The sequence below is a fragment of the Gadus morhua genome, chromosome 4 (assembly GCF_902167405.1).
Source record: "Gadus morhua chromosome 4, gadMor3.0, whole genome shotgun sequence".
NCBI lineage: Eukaryota > Metazoa > Chordata > Actinopteri > Gadiformes > Gadidae > Gadus > Gadus morhua.
In genome coordinates this window covers 9,453,891-9,477,462 of record NC_044051.1, presented here as the reverse complement: position 1 = coordinate 9,477,462, position 23,572 = coordinate 9,453,891, and the positions used below count along the sequence as shown (strand labels likewise).

The window sequence follows — 23,572 nt, the reverse complement described above, 5'->3', positions numbered from 1 at the left end:
AGATTTCGAAAGTACTTGAAAAATTAATTAATATAAATAGAATTGCTTGAAATGCAATTTGAAAAGCCAAAGAAGAATTGACATTGTCATCATTCAACCTTGTTAGAGAATACATTGGTTGATTGCAAATCAGACCATCACCATTTGAGCAGGAAAGAATAAAACGTTGTCTTAATTCCTTTTTCTGGCATTTCATTGCCTACTCTGAGAAAATGGTATTATGCTATAATAGATGTTGTTACACTTGACGTAGAGATTACCCTGGCTTTGTGACTTTGTCAAATTTTAATATAGCTTTGTATCCCGGAAAGACAATATTTTGTGTAAAATAGGAAACCATTTTGGTAAAGCATGTATGTGTAAGTATGGCTTCAGAATGACCCCTGCTCCAGATGATGAGTCCGGTCTAGGGAATTCACCTTGGAGTCTTACTGTGTGTGTGTGTGTGTGTGTGTGTGTGTGTGTGTGTGTGTGTGTGTGTGTGTGTGTGTGTGTGTGTGTGTGTGTGTGTGTGTGTGTGTGTGTGTGTGTGTGTGTGTGTGTTCCTCAGAGATCCGCCCCAGCTCCGTGTCGGCGACGGTGCCCTGCCTCCCGGCCTACATCCTGTTCATGTGCATCCGCCACGCCGACTACGTCAACGACGACGAGAAGGTGGAGTCCCTGCTCACTTCCACCATCAACGCCATCAAGAAGGTCCTCAAGGTAACGCCTCCCGCTGTCCCTGCGCTCTGTACTCTGTACTGGCGGTGTCCCAGCCGGAGCGTTTGTGTATCTCATTGGCTAATCCGTTGCTCTGCAGAAAAACGTCAACGACTTTGAGATGGTGTCCTTCTGGCTGGCCAACACTAGCCGCCTGCTGCACTGCCTGAAGCAATACAGCGGCGATGAGGTGAGGACTGAGTGACGATCGTCAAGCTGGGTGATGATGATGTTCTTTGCATATCCTGGTTATTTTGAAGGGGTGTTAGTGAAGGGCACGGATCAAAATGCCTAAGCACCCAATTGGATAGATCTCCAACCAATCAGTGGGACCAAAACGGGTTTATGAAAGGCCTCAACGGCACCCCCGTCCTCATATTACACCCGCCCCGTACATCAATAACTGTTGTACCGGGCAGGTCTGATGGGAATCAGTTTGAAGGATAGGGGGCCAGACACATAGGCCAGAGCAAATAACACATGAGCTTGCAGATTCATCTGGTTCCCAGGCTACCCCTAACCCTTACCCTAACCCTGGCCTGAGTCAGAGTTCGGCCTGGCTGGGAGTTCCTATGGTGATATCCTGAGACTCTTTGGATAAAAGTCTCCACCAAACTTTCTATATTTCTAATAAAATATTGAAATGAACTAAATTATTCTTCAATTCGTTTAACGTTTATTCCTCCTAATTCGCATTAGAACAGTAGAAATCGTTTCACTGCCAATAACAATTGAAGTCAACGAGTCAATCAGAACGTTTGTTAAGACTCGGCTCATGTTATTGTTGTCCAGGCGTTCATGACCCAGAACACGGGCAAGCAGAACGAGCACTGCCTGAAGAACTTTGACCTGGCCGAGTACCGGCAGGTGCTGAGCGACCTCTCCATCCAGATCTACCAGCAGCTCATCAAGGTGGCCGAGGGCATCATGCAGCCCATGATCGGTGAGCTGCACACTACGTCAGCTGCTTCAAACCTCTCCTGGATCACGCTTCTGTAATGCATATCATTAGGGCGACAGTAGCTCAGGAGTTAGAGCGTGTGGACTGGTGACCGGAAGGTTGCTGGTTCGATCCCCAGCCCCCCCTAGCTGTGAGTGTCGAGGTGTCCCTGAGCAAGACCTCAACCTGCTCCTGACGAGCTGGCTGTCGCCCTGCGTGGTTGACTCGCCGTCGGTGTGGGATTTGATGGTTGTAAGTCGCTTTGGATAAAAGCGACTTACAACCATTCAACAAAATCCTCTAAATGTATTAATGTGCCATGCCAGAGCCTAAGATCTGTAAGGTTCCAGCGAAACACATGTGTGCGTGTATGCACAGCAAGGTAGAGTTTGTTAAGGTCCTTACCACAGGATAAGCAAGCAAGGGTGCGTCCATCTAGGGTCAAATGAGAGGTGATTTATTGAGGATTTATTGTGGGCATGAGGAGATAAGGGGAAACAGTCACGCTGGGCTATTCATCTAATGTAAGCCATGTCCAAACGAGTATTTTTATACTCTTGGTCTGGAACATTAACTCAGTTTCCAAGGAAAATCACAAGAGTCGGACTAATGACATCAACGGTCCATACCGTCACATCCAAAGTGATCTGTCAATGACTTCATTAGTCCCAATATAAATAGTTTGGTTTAGGAATACCTTGAACGGGGGGAACATGAGCTCATCCATTAGCAGTGGCCCATGTGAGCTCTAACACCCTCAACACTACGACCCCGGTCCGCGGACGACGCTGACTTCCCAACCTGCCCAAAAACATCAGAGAAGCCAACTCTCTAGATAAGGTCAGAGAAGCCAACTTGACCTAGATAAGGTCAGAGAAGCCGAGTTGGCTTCAGAGAAGCCAACTCTCTAGATATTTTCAACTGGCAGCTTAAAACTCTATCTCCATCTCTGCACAAGCATTTAAATTAGATGTCCGGGAGACCAACTCTTCAAACGTTTTACCAGTTAATTTTTACCAATGTCCTTTATCTGCATTTTTCTTTCTCAATCCATGTATTGCTATTACTACTTACTGTTTTATACTGCTTGTTTTTAACTCATCTTTTGTTTTTACTGTAGTTTAGATTGTTAGGTTTTGACATCATGTCCTTTTTATTTTATTTTCTGATTTCAGATTTTATGTAAAGCACTTTGAGCTGCAATTCCTGTATCAAAGGTGCTTTGTAAATAAAGTTATACTCCCCTCCTCACTTACTCTCTTCTTCCCTCTCTCACCCTCCACCAGTGTCGGCCATGCTGGAGAGCGAGAGCATCCCCAGCCTGTCCGGGGTGAAGCCCATGGGCTACCGGAACCGCTCGTCCAGCATGGACCACGACGGCAACGGGCCCAGCACCTACACCCTGGGCGCGCTGATCCGCCAGCTGGGCCAGTTCCACAGCGTGATGGGTGAGCACGGCCTGGACCCCGAGATCGTCAGCCAGGTGGTCCGGCAGCTGTTCCACTGCATCAACGCCTTCACCCTCAACAACCTGCTGCTGCGCAAGGACGTGTGCTCGTGGAGCACCGGCATGCAGCTCAGGTCAGTGCGGAGAGGGGGTACGGGTTGGGGGTACGGGGTGGGGGAGGGGGGTCGGTGGTTGGTGGTTAGGATCGTGGGATCGGATTAAGGATCGGGATTTGGATTAGGTTATGAATTGAGATCTGAATCTGGTTAAGGATCTGGATTTGGATCAGGAGCTGAATCTTGATAGGGTTCTGGATTTGGATCGAGATCTGAATCTGGTTAAGGATCTGGATTTGGATCAGGAGCTGAATCTTGATAGGGTTCTGGATTTGGATCGAGATCTGAATCTGGTTAAGGATCTGGATTTGGATCAGGAGCTGAATCTTGATAGGGTTCTGGATTTGGATCGAGATCTGAATCTGGTTCCGGTTCCGGACCTTGATATGGATCTGAATCTGGTTACGGGTTCTGGACCTCAATCCGGATCTGAATCTGGTTAAGGTTCTGGATTTGGATCGGGATTTCAATCTGGATAAGGTTCAGAATTAGGATCAGGAGTAGAATCTGTATTTGGATCGGGATAATAATCAGGATAAATTCGGAGTCAGAAATACAATCGCAATCGGAATCAGAGTTGGTGACGGAATCAGATTCGTTTTTTAATATCCCTCATATAAAGGAGGTCAATCCTTATCCTGGCTCCAGATCAGTCATACGTGCCTCTCCCCCGGTCCCCAGGTACAACATCAGCCAGATGGAGGAGTGGCTGCGGGCCAACAACCTGCAGCAGAGCAAGGCGGCGCCCACGCTGGAGCCCATCATCCAGGCCGCCCAGCTGCTGCAGGTCAAGAAGAAGACGTCCCAGGACGCCGAGGCCATCTGCGCCCTCTGCACCGCACTCACCATGCAGCAGGTGAGGCGCACCTGAACACCCGGTTCACACGCATACGGTCCAATGGGAAGAGAAGGTATGACGGGTGAGGCTCACCTGAACACCAGGTACACACGCATACAGTCCAATGGGAAGAGAAGGTATGACAGGTGAGACGCACCTGAACACCAGGTAAACATGCATACGGTCCAATGGGAAGAGAAGCTATAGCAGGTGAGACACACCTTGCCAACAGGTACACTTGCATACAGTCCAATAAGAAGAGCAGGTACATCAGGTATACACACATAGTCCAATGAGAAGAGAAGGTACAACAGGTGGGACACACCTGTCCACCAGGTACACACTAGTCCAATGAGAAGGGACTGTACCACAGGTGAGACACACCTGAACACCAGGTAAACACACGCGTAGTCTAATGAGAAGAGAAGGTACAACAGGTGAGCTGCACCTGAATGATCGTTTTTTTCTTTGTGCCTCAGATTGTGAAGATTCTGAACCTGTACACTCCGCTGAACGAGTTTGAGGAGCGGGTCACCGTCTCCTTCATCCGAAACATTCAGGTAGGTTGATCTGACTGTATGTCGGTCTGTTTTATCTGGATGTCTTTCTGTGTGTCTGTCTGTTTACATCTTCCCGCCTGCCTGTGTGTCTGCCGGTCAGTCGGTCTTTCGGCCTGTACGTCTCTCTGTGTGTCTGGTTACATCTGCCCGCCCACCTGTGTGTCTGCCTGCGTATCCCTCTGACTGTTTTGTCCATATGTCCGTCTGTCTGTCTGTATGTCTGCCTGCCTCTGTATCCTTCTGTCTGCTGTGTCTGTCTGTCTTCCTCTGTATCTGTTTACATCTGCTCGCCTGCCTGTGTTTCTTCCTGTGTATCTCAGACAGTTATGTCCGTCTGTCCATCTTTCTGTCCGTCTGTCTGTATGTCCGTTTACATCCGCCTGCCTGTCTGTGTGTCTGTGTGCCTGCGTGTCTGTCTGTCTGTCTGTGTGTCTGTCTAACTGTCTGTGTCTCCGTCTTTGTGTCTTTCTGTGTGTGTCCCATCCGGTACCACTACCATTGTGTCTTACATCCTCCTAAACTCCCCCCCCCCCCCCCCCCCCAGAGTAACCTCCAGGAGAGGAACGACGCGCCCACGCTGCTGGTAGACACCAAGCACACCTTCCCGGTGCTCTTCCCCTACACGCCCTCCGCCCTCAGCCTGGAGACCCTGCACATCCCCGCCTCCCTGGGGCTGGGCTTCCTGGTCAGGGTGTAGCACCCCCAACCCTCCCGTCCACAGGGGGGTGGGGGGGGGGGGATGGGGGGAGGCACCCACATGAACCTTGTGGTTGTTGTCATTGTTGTTCCGATCGATTTGATGTGTCTTTCCGCGTATTCCCGATTTTTTTCGCGATCTGATTTTCACCCGGCGATCATCGCCGCGCCCGGTCATTGCGTAATCATGACCTGTGGTTGTGTCTTCCTTGAGGGGTGTGTCGGAACGAAGGCAACCTGGCTGTGGTGTCATCGTAAAAAAAATAATAATACTGTAATGCTGTCTTATTTTAATTGCCTTGTTTTTTCTCTGTACACGTTTTTGCACTTAAAGTGGCAGTGAGACAGATATATGTGTATATATTGAAAAATCATAAACTGTAATGAATCAATTTGCAGGACTTTAAACGCAAGTGTTGAAAGCACCTCGTGCCACAGACCCCACTGTAAGCAGTGCAAGGAAACCCTCCTCGATCGACTTGTTTCACAATCTATCACCCCTGGCTCTAGGGGCTGATGCCCCGCCCATGTTTGTCATCTACGCCCACTGTAAAGTACATGCTGTCCTGAACTCTCCTGTAGCTTGTATGCGGGCAATTCATCATCGATTTCTACACCTTATAGTAAGTAAGTGTAGTTGGGGGGATTCAACGGAGAAGAGGGGACCTTCATGTCTGGGGTTACAGCGTTGCGTTATGTTTGAAGGTATATTGGCCATGCTGGAGAGCGAGTTTCATGATGGGTTGGGTATTGCTGTTCGTTGGGGCAGTGTGCAAACAACTTTATGGGCCCCTATTTCTTTTATTTTTATTGAGGATAAGAAATGTTGGGATCTTATCAATTTGTGATTTCACAAGTGGGAGTGATGTCAACCCAGATGTATAATGTGTAAGATCCACTTCTCCGTTCCTTGTGCTACGTACAAACTGGCAGACAAAATCCTTCTGTCAAATCTTCTGGGTCGACACTTGTGACATCACAAATGGAATCAATTATGCTTCTTATAAATCAATCAACCATCCTCACAGCTGTTTGCAAAGTAAGGGCACTTCAAATAGCGGGCTGTGTTGATGATGGCAACTTGAGAGAGGAGGTTGAGGGGGTAATTGTGAGAGAAATGGCCTGATATAAATGTTTTAACTAGGTACAGTTCAAGTAAATGGTACAGCTAGAGACAGACCTAATCATTAATCCAGAGGAATTTGAAAGGAGTAGGTCCATTGTGTCCAAGGGACATATTAATAAAAAGTGGATAGATGTATGTTGAAGGTGAACAAAGTAATCTTTTTTAAATAGTAATTGTCCACATGGTTGTGATGTTAACCAGCAAGTCAAACACAAAGCAACATCTCACTCCTAATTTCTTTCTTTCGCCACCAGGGCTGTACTAGCTTTGCCTTCGTCTTTGGTTCAGAGTTACGTTCTCCGTCCAATGCCAATGTTTACAGCCGGATTTCCTTACTGTGTACCTTCTTTTTTTTTTTTTTTTTTAATACCTTGTAATTTGATTTGACCGTTTTTGTCAATATCGAGTTTGAGATGATTGAGGATTTTTGTGTTGATAGAACTTATACATTTGTGTCCTCTGCTGCCCTCTGCTGTCTGAAAATGGAATTGAAGCACAGCGACATCAGAGGTAGGCTAATACAAATTGTCTGTAGCAAATGCTGGTAGGAGGGTGTTAATTTCTTCGTCAGTCGTTTTTCGTCCTATTAAAATATCCGTTTCACTGGCCTTTCACAATCACATTTCAGTGATTACAAAATAAATAATTTAAAAATTTGGAATTGTTTTTTTCTATTCTTTATATCCAACTCTTAATTTAAAAAAGAAGTGCAAACATTTATCGATGTCTTTCTAAAATCATTTTATTTGAAAATGTGAATGAAAGAGTCAATCAAATTTAATTGTCCAGTAGTTTAGAATATATTGTTTTTCTTCAGAATTCTTGGTAAACTATAATTTCAACAATTGACATGCTATCCTTTTACTTTTACGAGCAATAATTGTCTTAAAAAAATTATTGAAGGTTCTCAGAGTTCTTGAAATTCAGCTAATTGGAGGGGAGGAGAATGTAAAGGTTATTTCAATTTAAAAATATTCTCGAAATGTATTTTTTTAATATCTGTCTGTTCTAATTCCATATTGTGATTCCCGATTTCTTTAATCGGTTAAATAAAATGCATTGATGGTTTGAGAATAATTCCACAAAGTTTTTCTTAAGGAGAAAACAGTGTGTCTCCATGGTAACGATAATACAAATAAACATTTATTGTTTATTTTGCAGTGCAGAAAACAAATATTGGTCCTGATATTTTTTGAATATGAAGGCTGACAGGATAAACCCTTAAAACCCATAGATAAAAATATATATGCTAATTTACTGTCCTCATTTTCAGGTGCAGGCTGACAGGATAAACCCTTAAAACCCATAGATAAAAATATATATGCTAATTTACTGTCCTCATTTTCAGGTGCAAAGGTATATTCAACATGGAACCCATATCAAAGTTATTACTGGTTAAAGTTAAAATATAGCAGACATAAGATACAACTATTCACTACTAGAGCTAAAAACGATGAGATGCTAACCAGGGGAACGTAGCTTTGCGTAGGTTCCCATGGTGATCCACTATTAGTGGTGTAGTGGGTTTCAAAGCCGAGCATCTGTGTATGTTTGGGGGGGAAGTTTCTTTTTGGGGCTTCTGTGGTCTGCTGCTAGTCAGCTGCAGAGTGAGAATATACATTGTTTTTCACCATTCGATTTCCCAATTGTCTGGCAGAAACCACCTCAGTATAATCGTCATCAGATACAGGTGACTCCCTTTATCCCAGGGAATAATTAAACAATCTTTCTCTTCCAATAGACTATTTTCACAGAGGTGTCACACGTAACACTAGTAATGGTTCAACTCTTTATGTCCCATGGCAAGGTAAGTAGACAAAAGCTAGTAGGGAATAAAACATTGGCCACGGAGCGTATGCACTGCTGTATACAATCACACATCTACCAAAATGTGCACTATCCATAAAAACATGAACTGAATGAAGATATCGTGTATATTCATTATCTAATAGTGCATATGAATGCTTATGCTTGATTCCTGCCACAGCATCGATGAGGATGCCCTTGGCCTTCTGGTAGGTAGATGACTTTGTCTTTACTCTGAGACGATACGCTTGGATTATACGTCTTTTGCACAAAGTTTTTGTAGGCACACACTTTTATGCCAGTTAGCATATATTTATATAAAAAATAAGCAGAAGTGTGACTGAAGGAAAAGGATGTGGTGACTAATTTCTGAACGCTGCTACGTATATGCATGCATGCCTGTTTGCAACTTGTTTTTCACATGGTGCGTTCTTTTTTTTTTTAGAACAGCATAGCTCATTATTACATATCTATTAAAGCCTTTTGGCTATGACTTTCAAGGCCCTAGTTCAACTAGATCCTTTTAGTGTCTGCTTTCAATAGACCCTTCAAGTCACTGAAATGTCGCCTGAAAAACCTTGTTATGGGTCTGACAACCTATTATTCGGCCTGAAAACCTTTTAGAATTGAAAACCTTTCCTAGGCTTGAAAACCTTTATTTGGTCTGAAAACATCAGAGGTCTGAAAACCTCTATGGTCTGAACACCTCTCTTAGGTCTGAAAACAATTCTTCGCTCTGAAATCCTCTAAGGTCTGAAAACCTCTCTCACGTCTGAATACCTCTTAGGTCTGAAAACCTCTTAGGTCTGAAAATCTTTCTTAGGTCTGAAAACCTTTCTTAGTTCTGAAAACCTTTCTTAGGCCTGAAAACCTTAGTTCTGAAAACCTCTCTCACGTCTGAAACCTCTTAGGTCTAAAAAAACCCTCAAACCTCAGCAGCTGCTTTTTTTCATTCAGCAATCGCCATGACAGTGCCTAGTTCAGGAGATCCGAAGTTGGGTCCAAGAGGGATTTTGAGTAATAATTATAATAATAATTTGAACTAATAATTATTACTAGTTTGTATGATGGGATAATCTTAATGAGGTCACAGAGACCACAGTTGTAAACAGCAGGCAGTTGTTTACACATTCCGGGGGGGGGGGGGGGGGTATTTAAAACCACAGTAGTGGTCGGAGAGACACGAACCTCACCTGTAGTCTGGTTCAACCGCTGCTCTGTCTCACAGATTACAGAAACTGATAAAAGAGAAGATTGTTGACATGACTCTAGTCGTCATGCGTGCGTCTTTATCATTCAAGACTATCCCGGATGTGTTTTTTATTTTGAACAATATAATCTCTTATATTTTGGACGTCTACAATGGATGTCCAGAGTGGATGATGAGAAGATATACAGGTGGCAAGGAACTGATAGCTATAGTCAGTCACTCATATTGTATAGTATATCACACAACACGTAAGAGGGGAGTTTACATGGTGCGGTTAGCTGGTTAAAGCGCTCTTGTCCTTAATCTCTACAAAACACATTTCTGTGTTTGTCGCCCCAGAATAACTATTTGTACAGAATTACTATATTTTTTCTGTTAATTATTTGTATTTTTCTCTCTCTCTCTCTCTCTCTCTCTCTCTCTCTCTCTCTCTCTCTCTCTCTCTCTCTCTCTCTCTCTCTCTCTCTCTCTCTCTCTCTCTCTCTCTCTCTCTCTCTCTCTCTCTCTCTCTCTCTCTCTCTCTCTCTCTCTCTCTCTCTCTCTCTCTCTCTCTCTCTCTCTCTCTCTCTCTCTCTCTCCAGAATAAATATATTTATTTTGTACAATGGTCATTACTTGGCTAAAGCCAACAGTGGTAGCTGTAGGCATAGTGGTCATATATATTTTGTCAGTCATGGTTCATCACACATTTATTAGCAAATTGATCTCTTTTACTTTGATGTCCTCATTGAATGATGAGAAGATAGTCAGCTCAAAAGAAACTGAAAACTATAGTGGACCTCAGGCATAGTTCATCACACATTTCTTTATTTACAAATTATTTATCGATTTTACTTTGAAAAAACAAATGGATGTCCTCATTGAATGATGAGAAGATACACAGCTCACAGGTAACTGAAAGCTATAGTGGACCTCAGTCATAGTGTATCATCATGACATGACATGGTATTCAACATGATTGCAGTTTCATTGTGTTGCGAACAGCAGGCTGAAGTATTGTTTTCATCGGGAAGTTTCTCTCAGTGGCCTGATTTCAAGATAAACAAACAGTCGACAGGAAGTGGTGTGTAAGTTGCGGCGGCGTACGTGGATATTCTTAAACTCGATTGTTACAATTCAAGGACTCTATGCTTACAGAGACACAAGGCTACACTTAATTGTTTGATAGACCGTAAATAGAGTTTTTTTTCTCCAAATTAATCCCAGACCTTCAAGTACTGAAGATAGTGTAGAGTGGTCAAATAGGATCAGGGATGTTGGAATAATTAGGGAATATTTAATTATTCATCATTAAGTGCCTTAAATGATTGATTAGTGGGGGAGGGGGACTTCTAGTCTTAAAAAAAAATACATGCTTACGTTTTTTATAAAGTATTTACTCTGAGCTCTAACTCGCTGTGGCTTAAAAAAATACACACAAGCACACGCCTACCAATTGTTGTCTACAAGGTGTTTTCAGTTCACTTGAACATCCTGTACGACAAAGAAAAAAACGTCCTTTGTTCTCAAAATAGGCCCCTCCCCCTCCTTCCTCTGAGCTTCGGAGTGATAGGCCGAACCGGAGACTGAACAAGCATCATAGCTGGCTGCTCAAAGTATAAAGTATAGGCCTATACCTCATCAGCGTTTAGCAGGTGAATATCTACACTGACAATGAAGAAAGAGAGAGAGGGAAAGATGCCCTTGTGGGTCACCTGGATTCTGCTCCCACTCATAGTACGAGCTCAGAGTGGGGATGCGGAGGGTAAGAACTGCTTTTGTTGTCTAACATTATCTATATATCTATATCTATAGATATAGTTACAGGAAGCTTTTACATTTCAAGAATTTAAAGAAAATTACTCAGTCCTATGAAAGTTATAACCTAATATCAGGAGTGTGCATCTCTCCTCTAAAGGACAATCCTATATGTAATGTGATGGAACAATGCACAGGTTGTTACCTTTTTAAAATCCAAGGCTTTTTTCTCTATTCCGTGTAATGTCTTGCCACCCTGCTTTTCCTCAGTGTCGTCTACGAATTGACCTTTGTGATTGGTTAGCTGACCCATTGCCACATTCCTCATAGTAAAAATGTTAACCTTTGTGCTCTGGTACACTGTCCTACCTTCCTCAGAGTCAATCAAAATGTTAACCTTTGTGCTCTGGTCAGCTGTCCTACCTTCCTCAGAGTCAATCAAAATGTTAACCTTTGTGCTCTGGTCAGCTGTCCCCCCTTCCTCTGTGGTATCTAATTTTGTAAACCCTTTTTTATTGGTAACCGGCCTACCTTCCTCAGAGTCAATCAAAATGTCAACCGGTCACAAGGAGGAAGACAAAATGTACCTGATACTTCTTTCCTCTGGCAGAAACGCAGAAAGAAGATATTAAATTATTCTGCACATCCCACATCGGTGTTGGAGAGAACAGCATTTTAACATGCAACCTGGTGGATAGAAAGCGATATATTGAAGATGATGAAGATGAAGAGGACAGCATAAAGAGCATCACTGTTTGGTAAATATGTTTTAAAGATATATTAAGCAACATTTTGCTTTCAAATAGGTCCAAAAACGACAAGGTCTATGTTATATATTTTACTGAGTTGTGTACTTCCATTATCCAAATTGTTTAAAATTATGTTCAAACCCAGAGAAATCTATTGTTTTATTCAAGGTAACGGCTAAATTTTTGGTTGAGTGTCCATGGCTTCATATGTGATTACCCTCTATAATTCTGATGAAATATGCAAACACTGTATTCCAGTAGAAACCTTATTTATCTATAAATTTCAATGAAAGCTTACTGCAAGGTTCTAATTTAAGTGAATCATGCCAGCCACCAGGCTAATGCAGTGTTTCCTGCACAGACTTTACTTCAGTGGGTCAATTCACTGCAGTATTTCTTGATCTGTCCGAGGCCATACTCAATTGATAGTGTTTCACATAGATTTTTGTTTTTTAATGGGTATAATCTAATTTTATTGAGCTACCTGCAACACATGGGTTCACTCTCACGCTTGTGTAATTATTCTGATTGAAAGACCTCTTGAGGCAAGAAATTACACATTATACCTTCAACAAACGAAATCAGATATTTTCCATATTTGTTGAAATATACATTTTAATAGATAAAAGGATACTCCATGGTTCTTCAACCTCAACCCTATTGTTGAATTGCTGTGAAAAATGGCTGCAATGTTATCTTTTGGAGTAATAGCGCCCGGTAAATGGACGTCTTTTAAAAGTTTTAGGCTGTGTTCCAATACCCGTACTTCCATGAGTACACTTAAAGGAAGTACACTATCTGCACTATCCGTACTCACTTGAGTACGCTAATTTTTCCGATGTGAGTGCTGTTCCAAATCTGCCGCTTTTCCACCGCACATGTAGCTCGACTCGACACGACTCGACACGACTCGACACGGTAGCAGCGCGGGTCCTTTTCGACCGCAAATAGTACCTCCGGGACGTGGGCGGGGTCGGCTGCGCGAAAGGGCCTTGACGTATTTTTGTACGCGACGCAAACAACACCTACGTAACCCACACATGGACAGAACCCACATAACAACAATGGAGAACATCGATGCGATGGTATTCGTGTTCGTATTATTAGCTGGCATGTTGAAGAAGTGGAATATGTTGGCTGCGGCGCTGCTATGGCTGTTACCAGCATGGTTGCCATGTCGCTCGCGTGACTTCGTCACACTCTCTGGCCAATCAGTGGCCGGCCGTCTGCCGACGTCACTTTTTAGCATCGGCTCAGCCGCTTGGAACCTAGAGCGAGGCGGTACTAGAAAAAGCAGCCACTTCAGGTACCAGATACCATGTTTTCGCGGTGGAAACGCAAAAAAGGCGAGCTGAGTCGAGTCGTGTCGAGCTGGTACCATGCAGTGGAAAAGCGGCAATATCGAGTACTCTGTGGTGCACTTACCGGAAATGACGATCACGACTGCCGCCGCGGCTCCTCCCCCGCAATAAACATCCCGCTTTGAACGGTGAACTCTTTACGCCTAGCAGCTATAAAAAGCTATAAAAACTACAAAATGACTATTAATGCAGGCTATGTGGAAAATGCGCCGACTTTGGCTCAGCCTGGCTCTGCCTCTTCCGCTACGTAGCTAAGATGGCTGCCGTTGAGTACGGAGAGTGTCCCGTCCTGGGATCCACACTTCACGATTAGCCCATTTTGAGTACGGCATCCGGGTCCTTGAAGTATACTTCTTTTCGCCGGATCTGAATTGGAACGTACTGCGTACTCAAATGTTGAGTACGCAGTACGGACAGTACGGGTATTGGAACGTCTCAACCAAATCTCGGTCGAAGAGAAGTCCCGCGCTGAAATCTCGTTTCTGCGTTGTTGTCGGAAATGTTGCTATTGTCCATTACAATCTCAACACTCCTTCACCTTTATATATACAGGGCTCTCAAGTCTCACGCATTCAGCGTGAGACACACGCAATTCAACCCATGCACACGCTCACACGCCACACTTCGTATTTCTCACGCAGAGAAATTACCAGGATAGCGCCCACCAACTTGCGCCGCTATTTACATCCTCTTTTGCCCAGACATGCCATCTTTTTGAGACACTTTAAATAAAAAAGGAATTTCCAAAATCGTCCGGGATTTTATTTAAGCCTCATACATGTTCACATTTAATTTGCGTTGCGTTCCTCTGGGTCACAGTCACAAACTAGTTAGGCTACGCCCTCCCCTAATCAGTTCTGTTCGCTTTGCATTGGCGGAAGTGAGTAGGGGGAGTGGTTAAGTAGAGCCTTCAGATTGGACGGTTTTTCTTGCCATTTTATCATTAACACATTTCTTCTACAGGGGATTGATAAAGTTCTATCTATTTAACAGAAAGAAACACTTGGTCATGCTTTACACACTTTACCACAGCATTGGCCTACTGAATGCCACAGATATATTTTTGAGCATTGGACTGGGTGCCACATAAATATATAATAATGTTTTTGCACGTTTGCAACGGTTAAAAGTTCAGGGAAAAGGATATGCCTCTACTGGTGTTGCTTAAGCCAATATCATTTTGAGGCAGTGTTGTTTCTGAGTATTAATGTTAAGGGCCAATAATGCTTACTATCATACATTAGTCACCATGTCTGTGGACACATTTGTATGCTGTCACATATTAATATAGCCCCCCCCCCCGCCGCCGACAAAATCTCACTCTGAACTCAGTTCAAAACTTAAGAGCCCTGTAACATTGAGCTACGCTTTCTGGAGTTTGCAGCCCAGCACAACAAATTATCCTATCTCCAGCAATTCATTAATACATAGGATCAGATGTTATAATCCCTTGTGCCAAAATCCAAGGAAAACACATATTCAGAAGCCCCTGTCCAAACCAACCTTGTAAGCACGCTGGCTACTGAGCTACCAACCAAAGGTGAAAAAAAAAAAAAGACGAGACAACTAGCCCAACTAACAGCAGTAAATACAGCAGTAAGCAGAATATCATTGGGGTTATCAAGTGGGCACCCTCTTTCACAGATGTTTCGTTTAAGTTAGGCCCACGACACCTCCTGAAGGCTTAACAATGAAACCAGCGTCCTGGATTCACCCCCCTCAATGCTGCCACCACATTGCCACATTTAATGCATCTAAACATTCTTTCCTGCATCGTACCCCTAGCCCTACCCCTAACCCTGACCACACAAACACGTTGGCATATTAGCTCACGTTAGCACAGCTGGCTTACCTCAGCTTGCACCCCAGGAAGTATGTTTTCTCCTTACCCACAGCCATTCACTTGCTCGTTCTGCTGCCACGGACATGTTACTAACCGCCTGCCTCAGACTTCGTCCACAAATACCCAGTTCAGTCAGCAAGCTAATAGCAGATCTAGCCACAAACCCCCGTGCACCGATTTCAATAGGCCTTAGTCGCGAACTCCAGCCTCTCTGTGCTGCCTCTTCAGCCATCTCAGCATACTTCGCTTTCTTAAGCTCATTAGCTACTTCAACTCTGTCTTCCCAAGGAACTGTAAGTTCAATAAAATAAACAATCTTCTCTAAGTCTGACCACAATAGCATATCTGGTCTTAGCCGAGTGCTAACAATGTGTGGAGGCACAACAACCTGCTGAATAAGATCCGCCTTCAATTCCCAGGCTCCTCCATTACTTAGCTGCCCGACTCTGTGCCTGCCTCTAAATGGTCTAGCCTTTTCCCCCTGATGCACAAAGTTAATTTGCCTACCCTCTTTACTAGCGGCTGATGAATTAGCTTCGCCCCGTTTATCATCAACAGCCTCTGCCAAACATTTCAATACCTGGTTGTGACGCCACGTATACCGCCCCTGGGAGAGACTTACCTTGCACCCTGATAGGATATGGCGGAGGCTGCATACACAGGAACATAGTGTGCATGTCTCATCCTCACCATACCACTGATTTAAGTTCTGGGGAGATAGGAGCACATCATAAGTGGCACCTATCATAAATCTGATCCTGCTAGCCTCCATGCTCCATAGATCTCTCCACTTTATCTTCTTCTTCTCCACTCCCTCCCAATTCACCCACTGCCCTTGTTTTGCCTGTGACACTGCCTTAGTACATCTTACAATCTCCTCCTGCCTATGTATTTCCTCCACTACCATTTTTCTCCTTTCCCCTGCAGAAGCCTTACCCCACGAGGGTTTACCTACGTCCCTCCCTAAGCCCCCCCGCCCGTGCTGAACATGGCCCATAATATCTCTATGTCTAAGTGCCGATTGAGCTTGCTGGACCGCTTGTTTTGGTTTCAATTTCCTCCCTGCGATAACTGTGGGTGCAACCCTCCTCACCACTGGGTCCTTGGACTGAGTAAGAGTCATCTCCAGTCTAACCTTAGCACATTTAAATTCTTCTGTCAGATTAGATATGGGCAACTCTACAATGCCCTTCCCATACAAGGCCACGCTGCTTAGGCAGCGTGGGACTCCGAGCCACTTTCTGACAAAAGAGTTGATCATTTTTTCCATCCTTTCTACCTTTGACAGAGGAACTTCATACACTGTCAATGGCCACATTAGCCGAGGCAATAAACCAAACTGCAGACACCACAACTTAAGCTTACCTGGCAGCCCTGACTTGTCTATCTTTGCAATACCTTGTCTAGTTTCCTGTCTCAATTCTTCAACCTGTGCCTTATCACTAAGGCTTGCATCATACCACCTTCCCAGACTCTTCACTGGCTTCTCCAGAACTGTAGGCATCACCTCTTCATTTATAGCAAACTTCTTATCAACTACCTTTCCTTTAACAATTGAGAGACTCCTAGACTTACTTTGCTTCACCTTCATTCTAGCCCATTGCAGATTGCTATTTAGCTTATCCAGCAACCTGCGGGTGCACGGAGCGGCAAACATAGTATTCTCCCTTAATATTGGACCAAGTTCCAAAATTGTTGTCTGCCTTAGATCCGTAGACCCATAATCATCAGCAAATAGGGTCCAGGTTGTAAAATACCAAAGTCTTCTATTAAGGTTTATTCCTTTGTTTATTGTCCCTACAGCAAATCTTTTCCTCCAAGCTGTTCTAAGAAGATGGGGAACAACATGACAATAACCTGGATCCCGCTAACATACAATTATACCTTCGAGCTGAGGAGTGGCGGTGTCTTCAGCAGAGTGATAGACCTTCGGCAAATAAGTGAATATAATGCCTGATGTAACTTTCGTCAATGAAGAGCAGACACGTTTCCTTATCGTTCTATCTATCTTGCCTTAAATCTAAAATGGGCATTTTATGCTAGCATAGTGTACAACGTATAGAAAGCATTATACTGTAAACGGTCTTGGTATCGTGATTCTCGTAAGACTTTATTCACATAAAGGTATTTGGATGATTTGCATTAAAGTTTTTGAAGTCTTGTCCGCAAAGATATGGTTGTCTGAACTTGTGGTAAATAACAAGCAATGTGTGAACTCTAAAAGTGAGCCATAATCTAATCTGGTAATAACCGGATCTGTGGTTTCTGTGTTTTAGATTAGATTGGGGATGTATTCACATCGTCAGATTTACAGCAATAACCTCGCTCACTGAGCTTTGGTTACTAATCGACAACACATGCTTGTTACTAATCCACGGAAATCCCATTCCTAAATGCTGATAAAGTTTGTGTTTTCTTTTTCAGTCAAACCAAAAAGTCCTTCTGTGACGAGTGCCGTTTTTCAACCTGAGAGCAACCAAGCTATGATCTACATTAAGACTCCTTATGACAAGGATTTCCTCAAAACCAGTAATCAACTCTTTCAATACTACATTTGGAGTGCAGCGGGCAGCGAATTGGTAATGTGTGATTTAGATTTATACAGCTAGAGGAAGACCTTTTTCTATAATGATAAAACAGTTTGTTGCAGAGTCTTATCCAGTTCATTCACATTGTGCATTGACTTGCAGACAAGGAACGTGACGGGGGAAGAGTCCCTGGTCATCGCAGCGGAGCACCTCACCGAAGGAACTATGTATCAAGTCAAGGTCCGAGCCATCCCATTCGACCTGTATGGGGGCAGTTGGAGTGACTGGAGCAACACTGTTGAATTTTACATCAACTCTAGTAAGAGCAACTGTGCACTGTGGTAACATTTGTCTGGCATTTGGTCAGTATAATTTCAAATTTCTTGCCCTCCAAATCTCGTTCACTGCTACAAAAGAGATGGGAGAGGGGAGTGCCGAATTTCTGCATCAGATGATCACTGTGGGGATTGTTTCCGGGATTTTGGTCATCGCCATCTTCTGTGCGATTTGTGTCACGAGAAAAAAGTAAAGATGTTTATCTATTTTCCATTGTCCAAAAATACAGAGTTTACTCATCAACAGATTTCTATTGGAAGTTGACTTAATATTTACCCTTGATTGTTTTGTAGCATCCACCATAAGATACGCGCGTACACCAGTTACACGCACGTACCAAGAATTCCATCAACCCTGTCGCCGATTTACAAGCAGGTCAAAGTAGGTTATGGTTTATTCACTCCCATGCTAAGCAGACGACACGCTTCTATTTTAATGTTGCAGTAAGCTAACCTGACTCCTAAGAAACACTTTACTTGGACTCCCATCAGCTGGGCTTCGCGATGAACTTAGAACCCGAACAGTTCAGTCAAATGAACGTTCAGCCGATGAAGAAGACGGAGGAGAGACCCGGCGAATCGCAGGCCGCGACCGCCGAGCCCACCGCCCAGCGGGAGGACAGCGGCTTCGGGTTGGACCAGGAGCTCTCCACGTCGGGGATGCGATGGAGGTCTGCCAGCGACACCAGCGGCTTCACCGGGGAGTCTGCCTCCACTGCCCTCAGCGAGAGCTCTGAGGAGGAAACCTACTCCCGGCCAAACAACAGAAGTCCCTCCCCTTCGATGGGCATGCACGCCGCTGAAGGAAGACGGGACGCCTCGGAGTCTTCTGGTGACGGCCAGAGAGATGCCAGCCCCGAGGTGAACGGACCCACCCAGCCCTGTAGGGACGCGGTCTATGTCACCATGTCCAGCTTCTATTATCACAATGACCAGTGAAGTCAATCAGACTCTGTAGTAACTGAGTAGAGCCATCGGCGCAATTACTCCATTTTCCACTCCGACACCCCCTGACCAAAACATAAACCATTGACATTATAGGTAAATGTGTGAGCATGAGAGGGAGAATTGTGTTTTTTTGGTTCATTTTGAAAGATATATATTTTTTAAGAGAGTAAGTGATTTGATTGCAGTTTTGAGCACTTCAGACAACAACGTGGTAAACACCCACAAGCAGCCAATAGAGAGTTTGGGGCCATGCCAGCATAATGCATTGTCAAATGTGACTCATCAGGTCGTGTCGGGCTGGTTCGTCCCGAGGCTAGAAGGTTTTAATTATTAAGTTGTGACTTGGTTGTAAATAATACGTCTGAGAATGTTTTTCTTTGTACTCCACTGTTCCATGGGTCATACGCCCCAGAGAGATGTTGCTCAAAATGCTGCTGCCTGTAATCAATACATTTTGTGTTTAAAGTAAGAACTATATATATAGTATAGCCTGCCTATTGTATTCTATTGATAGGGTATTGCTGCTTTTACAAAATACATCTGTAGATATTAAGATATGTACAGCTTCAGATAATTTTAATGATATGATTGTATTTTTTTCTTTTACAATAAACCATCAAATACATTTCAGAATCAACATTTTATTGAGAAAATTGAGCGGTAGGATAATTATAAAAAATTATCGCATTTATATACCCCTATTCAAGACACCCAAAGTGCTTTATTTTACTGTGTCCGTGTGCGCGTGTGTGTGTGTACCAGTGGACAAGGTTACATTGACATACTGAGGTTTATAAAAGACGGCAAATAATACAAATTTAAAATACTCAAAGATAAAAACAAATGAATCAACCAGATTAAAAAAAACTATATTACAAACACCTACACTCACTAACGTCAGCAGACATGCATACTTTGGGTAGCACAGGTTACCCATGTAGCTTCCTTGCACTACCAATATATTAAATGGATATAAAAAAGCAAAATTAGGTTTCAGTTGTACCCTTCTGATCATGAAATCTTCCCCGGTGATGTCCTCTTCTGTAATCATCTCCAGTAGTGATGATATCTTCAGCGGTGATGTCGTCCTTAGCTGTGATACAATATTCAGCAGCGATGTCCTTTGAAATCATCGATTTTAAAAACTCATAGCTTCCATGCGTTCTTCATCATCAGGATAAAGTAGACGTCACTGTCGATGGAGGCGCTGACTCCACAGTAGTAATTGAGGAACTCCTCTTTGGTGACCTGCACATAAACGATGCCCACAAAGATGATAGCCTTGAAACGATATTTGACAAATCTAGTAATTTAACCAATCAAATGTTTCATATTTGCTTATTGTTGATATTAACGAGACAAGGTTAATCACAATGCCGTTAGTGTACAGTTTAGCAGGATTTTCATACCTTACCTGAATAAAAAACATTTTACAGTTAAAAAACCGTACATTCCTCAGAATGATCAGCATTTATCTCTCGGACTATGGAACCTTAGAATGTTTACAAAGAAATTATTTGGAATTTGCTACCACAACCATTATAAACCACCTCCAGCCAAATGTCTTCTCTATATTATATACTTTATACCACAAGACACATTTGTCACCTTTCCATCCTTGTCGTTCGGAGAGTCAAAGCTGTCCAAGAATTTGCGGAATATCTGGTCTTCGGTCCATTCCCCGTTCTGGTACTTGGGGTGGTGTTTGGTGTTGTAGACGCCCCTGAGGTCGTCGATCGTGATCACGCCGTCGCCCGTCTTATCCAGTTTCCGAAAGGCCTCCATAATCACCCCCTTTCTTGCGTTGGACATGGGCGGCTGTGTGTCAAAGGGTAAGGTAAGGAAGGTTTAGGGGACATTAATCCTACCATGTCCTTTCCCTGAGTGTTAAGGCCAGGTTAAGGGGTTGAGGGACATTCATTCTACCATGTCCTTTCCCTGAGTGTTAGGGTCAGGTGAAAGGGTTTGGTTTAGGGGACATTAATTCCACCATATCATCACCCTAATGGTTAAGGTCAGGTTAGGGGTTTAGGGTAAGGGGACATTCATTCTACCATGTCCCCACATCTTGAGGCCCAATCCCATTTCTACCCCTTACCCCTTCCCCTTACCCCTCCCCCTTGTTTTGAAGGGGTAAGGGGAAGGGGGAAGGGGAAGGGGAAGGGGGAAGGGGTAGAAATGGGATTGGCCTTTAATGTCAGATTAAGGGGTTAAGGGATATTCAATCCACCATGTCATTACTCTGAGGGTTAAGGTCAGGTTAAGGGATATTCATTCTACCATGTCATTACCCTGAGCGTTAGATTAAGGGGTTAAGGGACATTCAATCCACCATGCCATTACCCTGAGGGTTAAGGTCAGGTTAAGGGGTTAAGGGACATTAAATCCACCATGTCATTACCCTGAGTGTGATGAGGAACTCATCAAAGTCGATCATGCCGCTGCCATCGCGGTCAAAGAGCTCGAAGAGGCTCAAGGCCTCCGCCTTCTCCATGAGGACTCCGTAGTCGCTCAGGCCCTTCACAAACTCCTTGGCATCCAGACTGCGGCTGTTGTTGTCGTCCATGATCCGGAAGGTTCTGATCAACAGCAGATCACAGCCGTTGTTGGGTCAAAGCATGTAGGACTCGTACATAAAAGGACAGCTTCCAAGACTACTAGTGCACAAACCAACTGTATTGTTTATTTTATTGATATATGTTGCATGGATTTAAATGTAAAGTGTTTCTATAGAATGTAATAATTTAGAAGCTGTAACCAAACAGCGAAAATAGCGTCTGTGATTTCTGTGGTGCTAAAAATAGCATTGGAATCATTTCTCCTGACAAGATCTATTGCAACAACGTGTCACTATGATTCACCTATAGAAGCCGCAATCTTGGTTCAAAAGCAGGGTAGGGGGAACTGAACACGGAATTCCCCATTCAGTCCAAAGCACCAAAGTACACACCAACCCAGGCTCGGGTTCAGCTGTGTCATAAATAAACGGCCTGTAAAGCCCGTCGAGACCCAACGCGATAAATAGAGCTGCACAAATAAAACTGACACGACTAAAGGCTAACAAAGCCCCTAGCCCTATCTATTTCTGTAGCCATAAAAGCAACCATCAGCAGTGAACATGCCCCTCTAAAACACACGAGGACGAGAGGAGCTCACCTGCCCAGCCCTTTGATGCCGGAGGACCCTCGCGAGAGGCACTGCAGTCGCAGCCGCTCTAGGGGGTCCGAACATGTGGAGAGCTGCCTCTTGGATTGGATGGCCATCTCTCGGTCGTGTCTCGACGTGCCTGCCATCCTTAAAGCACATCGCTTCAACGTTAATAACAGGAGGGATTCAGAAGTGCGGATTTGCATTTACATAGAGTTTTAGAGTTTTCTAACACACCCAGAGTGCTTTGATTGTGGGACATGATGGTGATACATTATCCATCACAACAACATCTGTGAATACCCAGGTTGACATGAGATAGAACTTGAGATCCATAATCTTGCTTGCTTTATCCTGAATCGTGTACTCTGGTGTCAAACATGATTATGTCCTCGCTGATGACACAGGGCATCAGCGAGGACATAAATAATGGGTGTATCTCATGGGGAATACAACTGTCATTTGAGGAGGATGTTGAAGGTCATTAACTGCTTAGGAACATAATTTGACATGAGGGTCACAGCATTTAAGTGTGTTAGTAGTCTTTTTGGAAACTGGAGTATAATCTGAATAATAGGCTAAAATAAATTTAAATATAATTATAATGAAATATTATGTTATATGGAATATAGTTACTTATCCTTTCAACGAGGAAATCATTTTTATAATAAAAAAGGATGAGTCCTTTCTAGAATCCTTTTTCGATTTGAGAGCGAGAGCGAGAGCGAGAGAGAGAGAGAGAGAGAGAGAGAGAGAGAGAGAGAGAGAGAGAGAGAGAGAGAGAGAGAGAGGGAGAGAGAGAGTGTTGGCCCATTGCCTTTTGGGTAAAGCCGTAATAAATTCGCAACGTTCTCCACAATTACCTCAGAATAAGTGAAGAGAAGAGAATAGACGATGGACGCACAGTCGGGTCCACGGCGCGATTACCCTCGCTCGATGCGCAGGCCTAGAATACAATAAGTATCACAAATAATTTAGTCAAATAAACGAGTGAAAAAATATATATACTACAACTCTAAATGCATAAAATCGGTAGCATTGTAAAATAGTAATATTAATACTGTAAAAGATGTAACTAACTCAGAGATCGGCTTTGGTGGTTAATGATGGGAGGAACCAGGAAGCAGCAGCGACCTTAGGAAGAGTTATGGTTTTATACTTTTATCGAAAGCAATAGTTTGATCAGGAACAAATAACTGGCCGTCACATCTCATCAAGCAGCTTCGACTTACCTGCAATGTTTGGGAATTACAAATTAAAAATTCTTCCGGAAGCTAGAAACCACAACAGGTGTCTACTGGTAGCTGCTGGTGTACCGTTACCATGGAGATGCCGTGATCTCTCTTCTGATTGGCAGCTTGATCCTCTCGCACGGGGGGCTGTGAGAGGGAGGACCAGACAATTAAAGAGGCAATCATCTGCCGCTCGTCTCACCGTCGATAGCCCACCCCCTCACTCCGATTTGGGGGACAGTTGAAGTGAGTTT

General features: G+C 43.7%; 3 protein-coding genes and 1 long non-coding RNA gene across 6 annotated transcripts in view; 2 read left to right on the top strand and 2 right to left on the bottom strand.

Moving 5' to 3' along the window:
* Positions 1-7,499, top strand: part of myo5b (myosin VB) — a 40,755-nt gene extending 33,256 nt beyond the window's left edge. For both annotated transcript variants that reach the window (XM_030354287.1, XM_030354288.1), the window contains 7 exons: positions 551-702; positions 800-889; positions 1,492-1,642; positions 2,926-3,220; positions 3,884-4,058; positions 4,520-4,600; positions 5,145-7,499. In XM_030354287.1, the coding sequence (XP_030210147.1) occupies positions 551-702; positions 800-889; positions 1,492-1,642; positions 2,926-3,220; positions 3,884-4,058; positions 4,520-4,600; positions 5,145-5,297 (1,097 nt within the window). In that variant the 3' untranslated portion in view covers positions 5,298-7,499. The remainder of the gene's footprint in view (positions 1-550; positions 703-799; positions 890-1,491; positions 1,643-2,925; positions 3,221-3,883; positions 4,059-4,519; positions 4,601-5,144) is intronic.
* A 2,724-nt stretch (positions 7,500-10,223) lies between these two features.
* Positions 10,224-11,789, bottom strand: LOC115542017 (uncharacterized). Its single transcript, XR_003976444.1, has 2 exons — positions 11,599-11,789; positions 10,224-11,544 (listed from the first exon to the last, which is right to left on the bottom strand). It is a non-coding gene; the product is annotated as an uncharacterized LOC115542017 (long non-coding RNA).
* Positions 10,980-19,564, top strand: il7r (interleukin 7 receptor). 2 transcript variants are annotated; one of them, XM_030354042.1, is made up of 8 exons: positions 10,980-11,182; positions 11,786-11,933; positions 16,932-17,068; positions 17,553-17,657; positions 17,819-17,975; positions 18,073-18,181; positions 18,286-18,373; positions 18,484-19,564. In XM_030354042.1, the coding sequence occupies exons 4-8, from the start codon at positions 17,634-17,636 to the stop codon at positions 18,928-18,930; spliced, it is 825 nt and encodes a 274-aa protein (XP_030209902.1). In that variant the 5' UTR covers positions 10,980-11,182; positions 11,786-11,933; positions 16,932-17,068; positions 17,553-17,633; the 3' UTR covers positions 18,931-19,564. The 2 variants fall into 2 exon arrangements, with proteins under 2 accessions (XP_030209902.1, XP_030209901.1); XM_030354041.1 differs by having other exon boundaries at positions 10,983-11,182; positions 17,553-17,707.
* Positions 19,499-23,534, bottom strand: capslb (calcyphosine-like b). The gene is made up of 7 exons (XM_030354044.1): positions 23,319-23,534; positions 23,167-23,220; positions 22,950-23,032; positions 22,096-22,233; positions 21,341-21,518; positions 20,548-20,757; positions 19,499-20,187 (listed from the first exon to the last, which is right to left on the bottom strand). Exons 4-7 carry the CDS (start codon positions 22,230-22,232, stop codon positions 20,086-20,088), a joined length of 627 nt encoding a protein of 208 aa, XP_030209904.1. The 5' UTR covers position 22,233; positions 22,950-23,032; positions 23,167-23,220; positions 23,319-23,534; the 3' UTR covers positions 19,499-20,085.
* Positions 23,535-23,572: the final 38 nt, after the last annotated feature.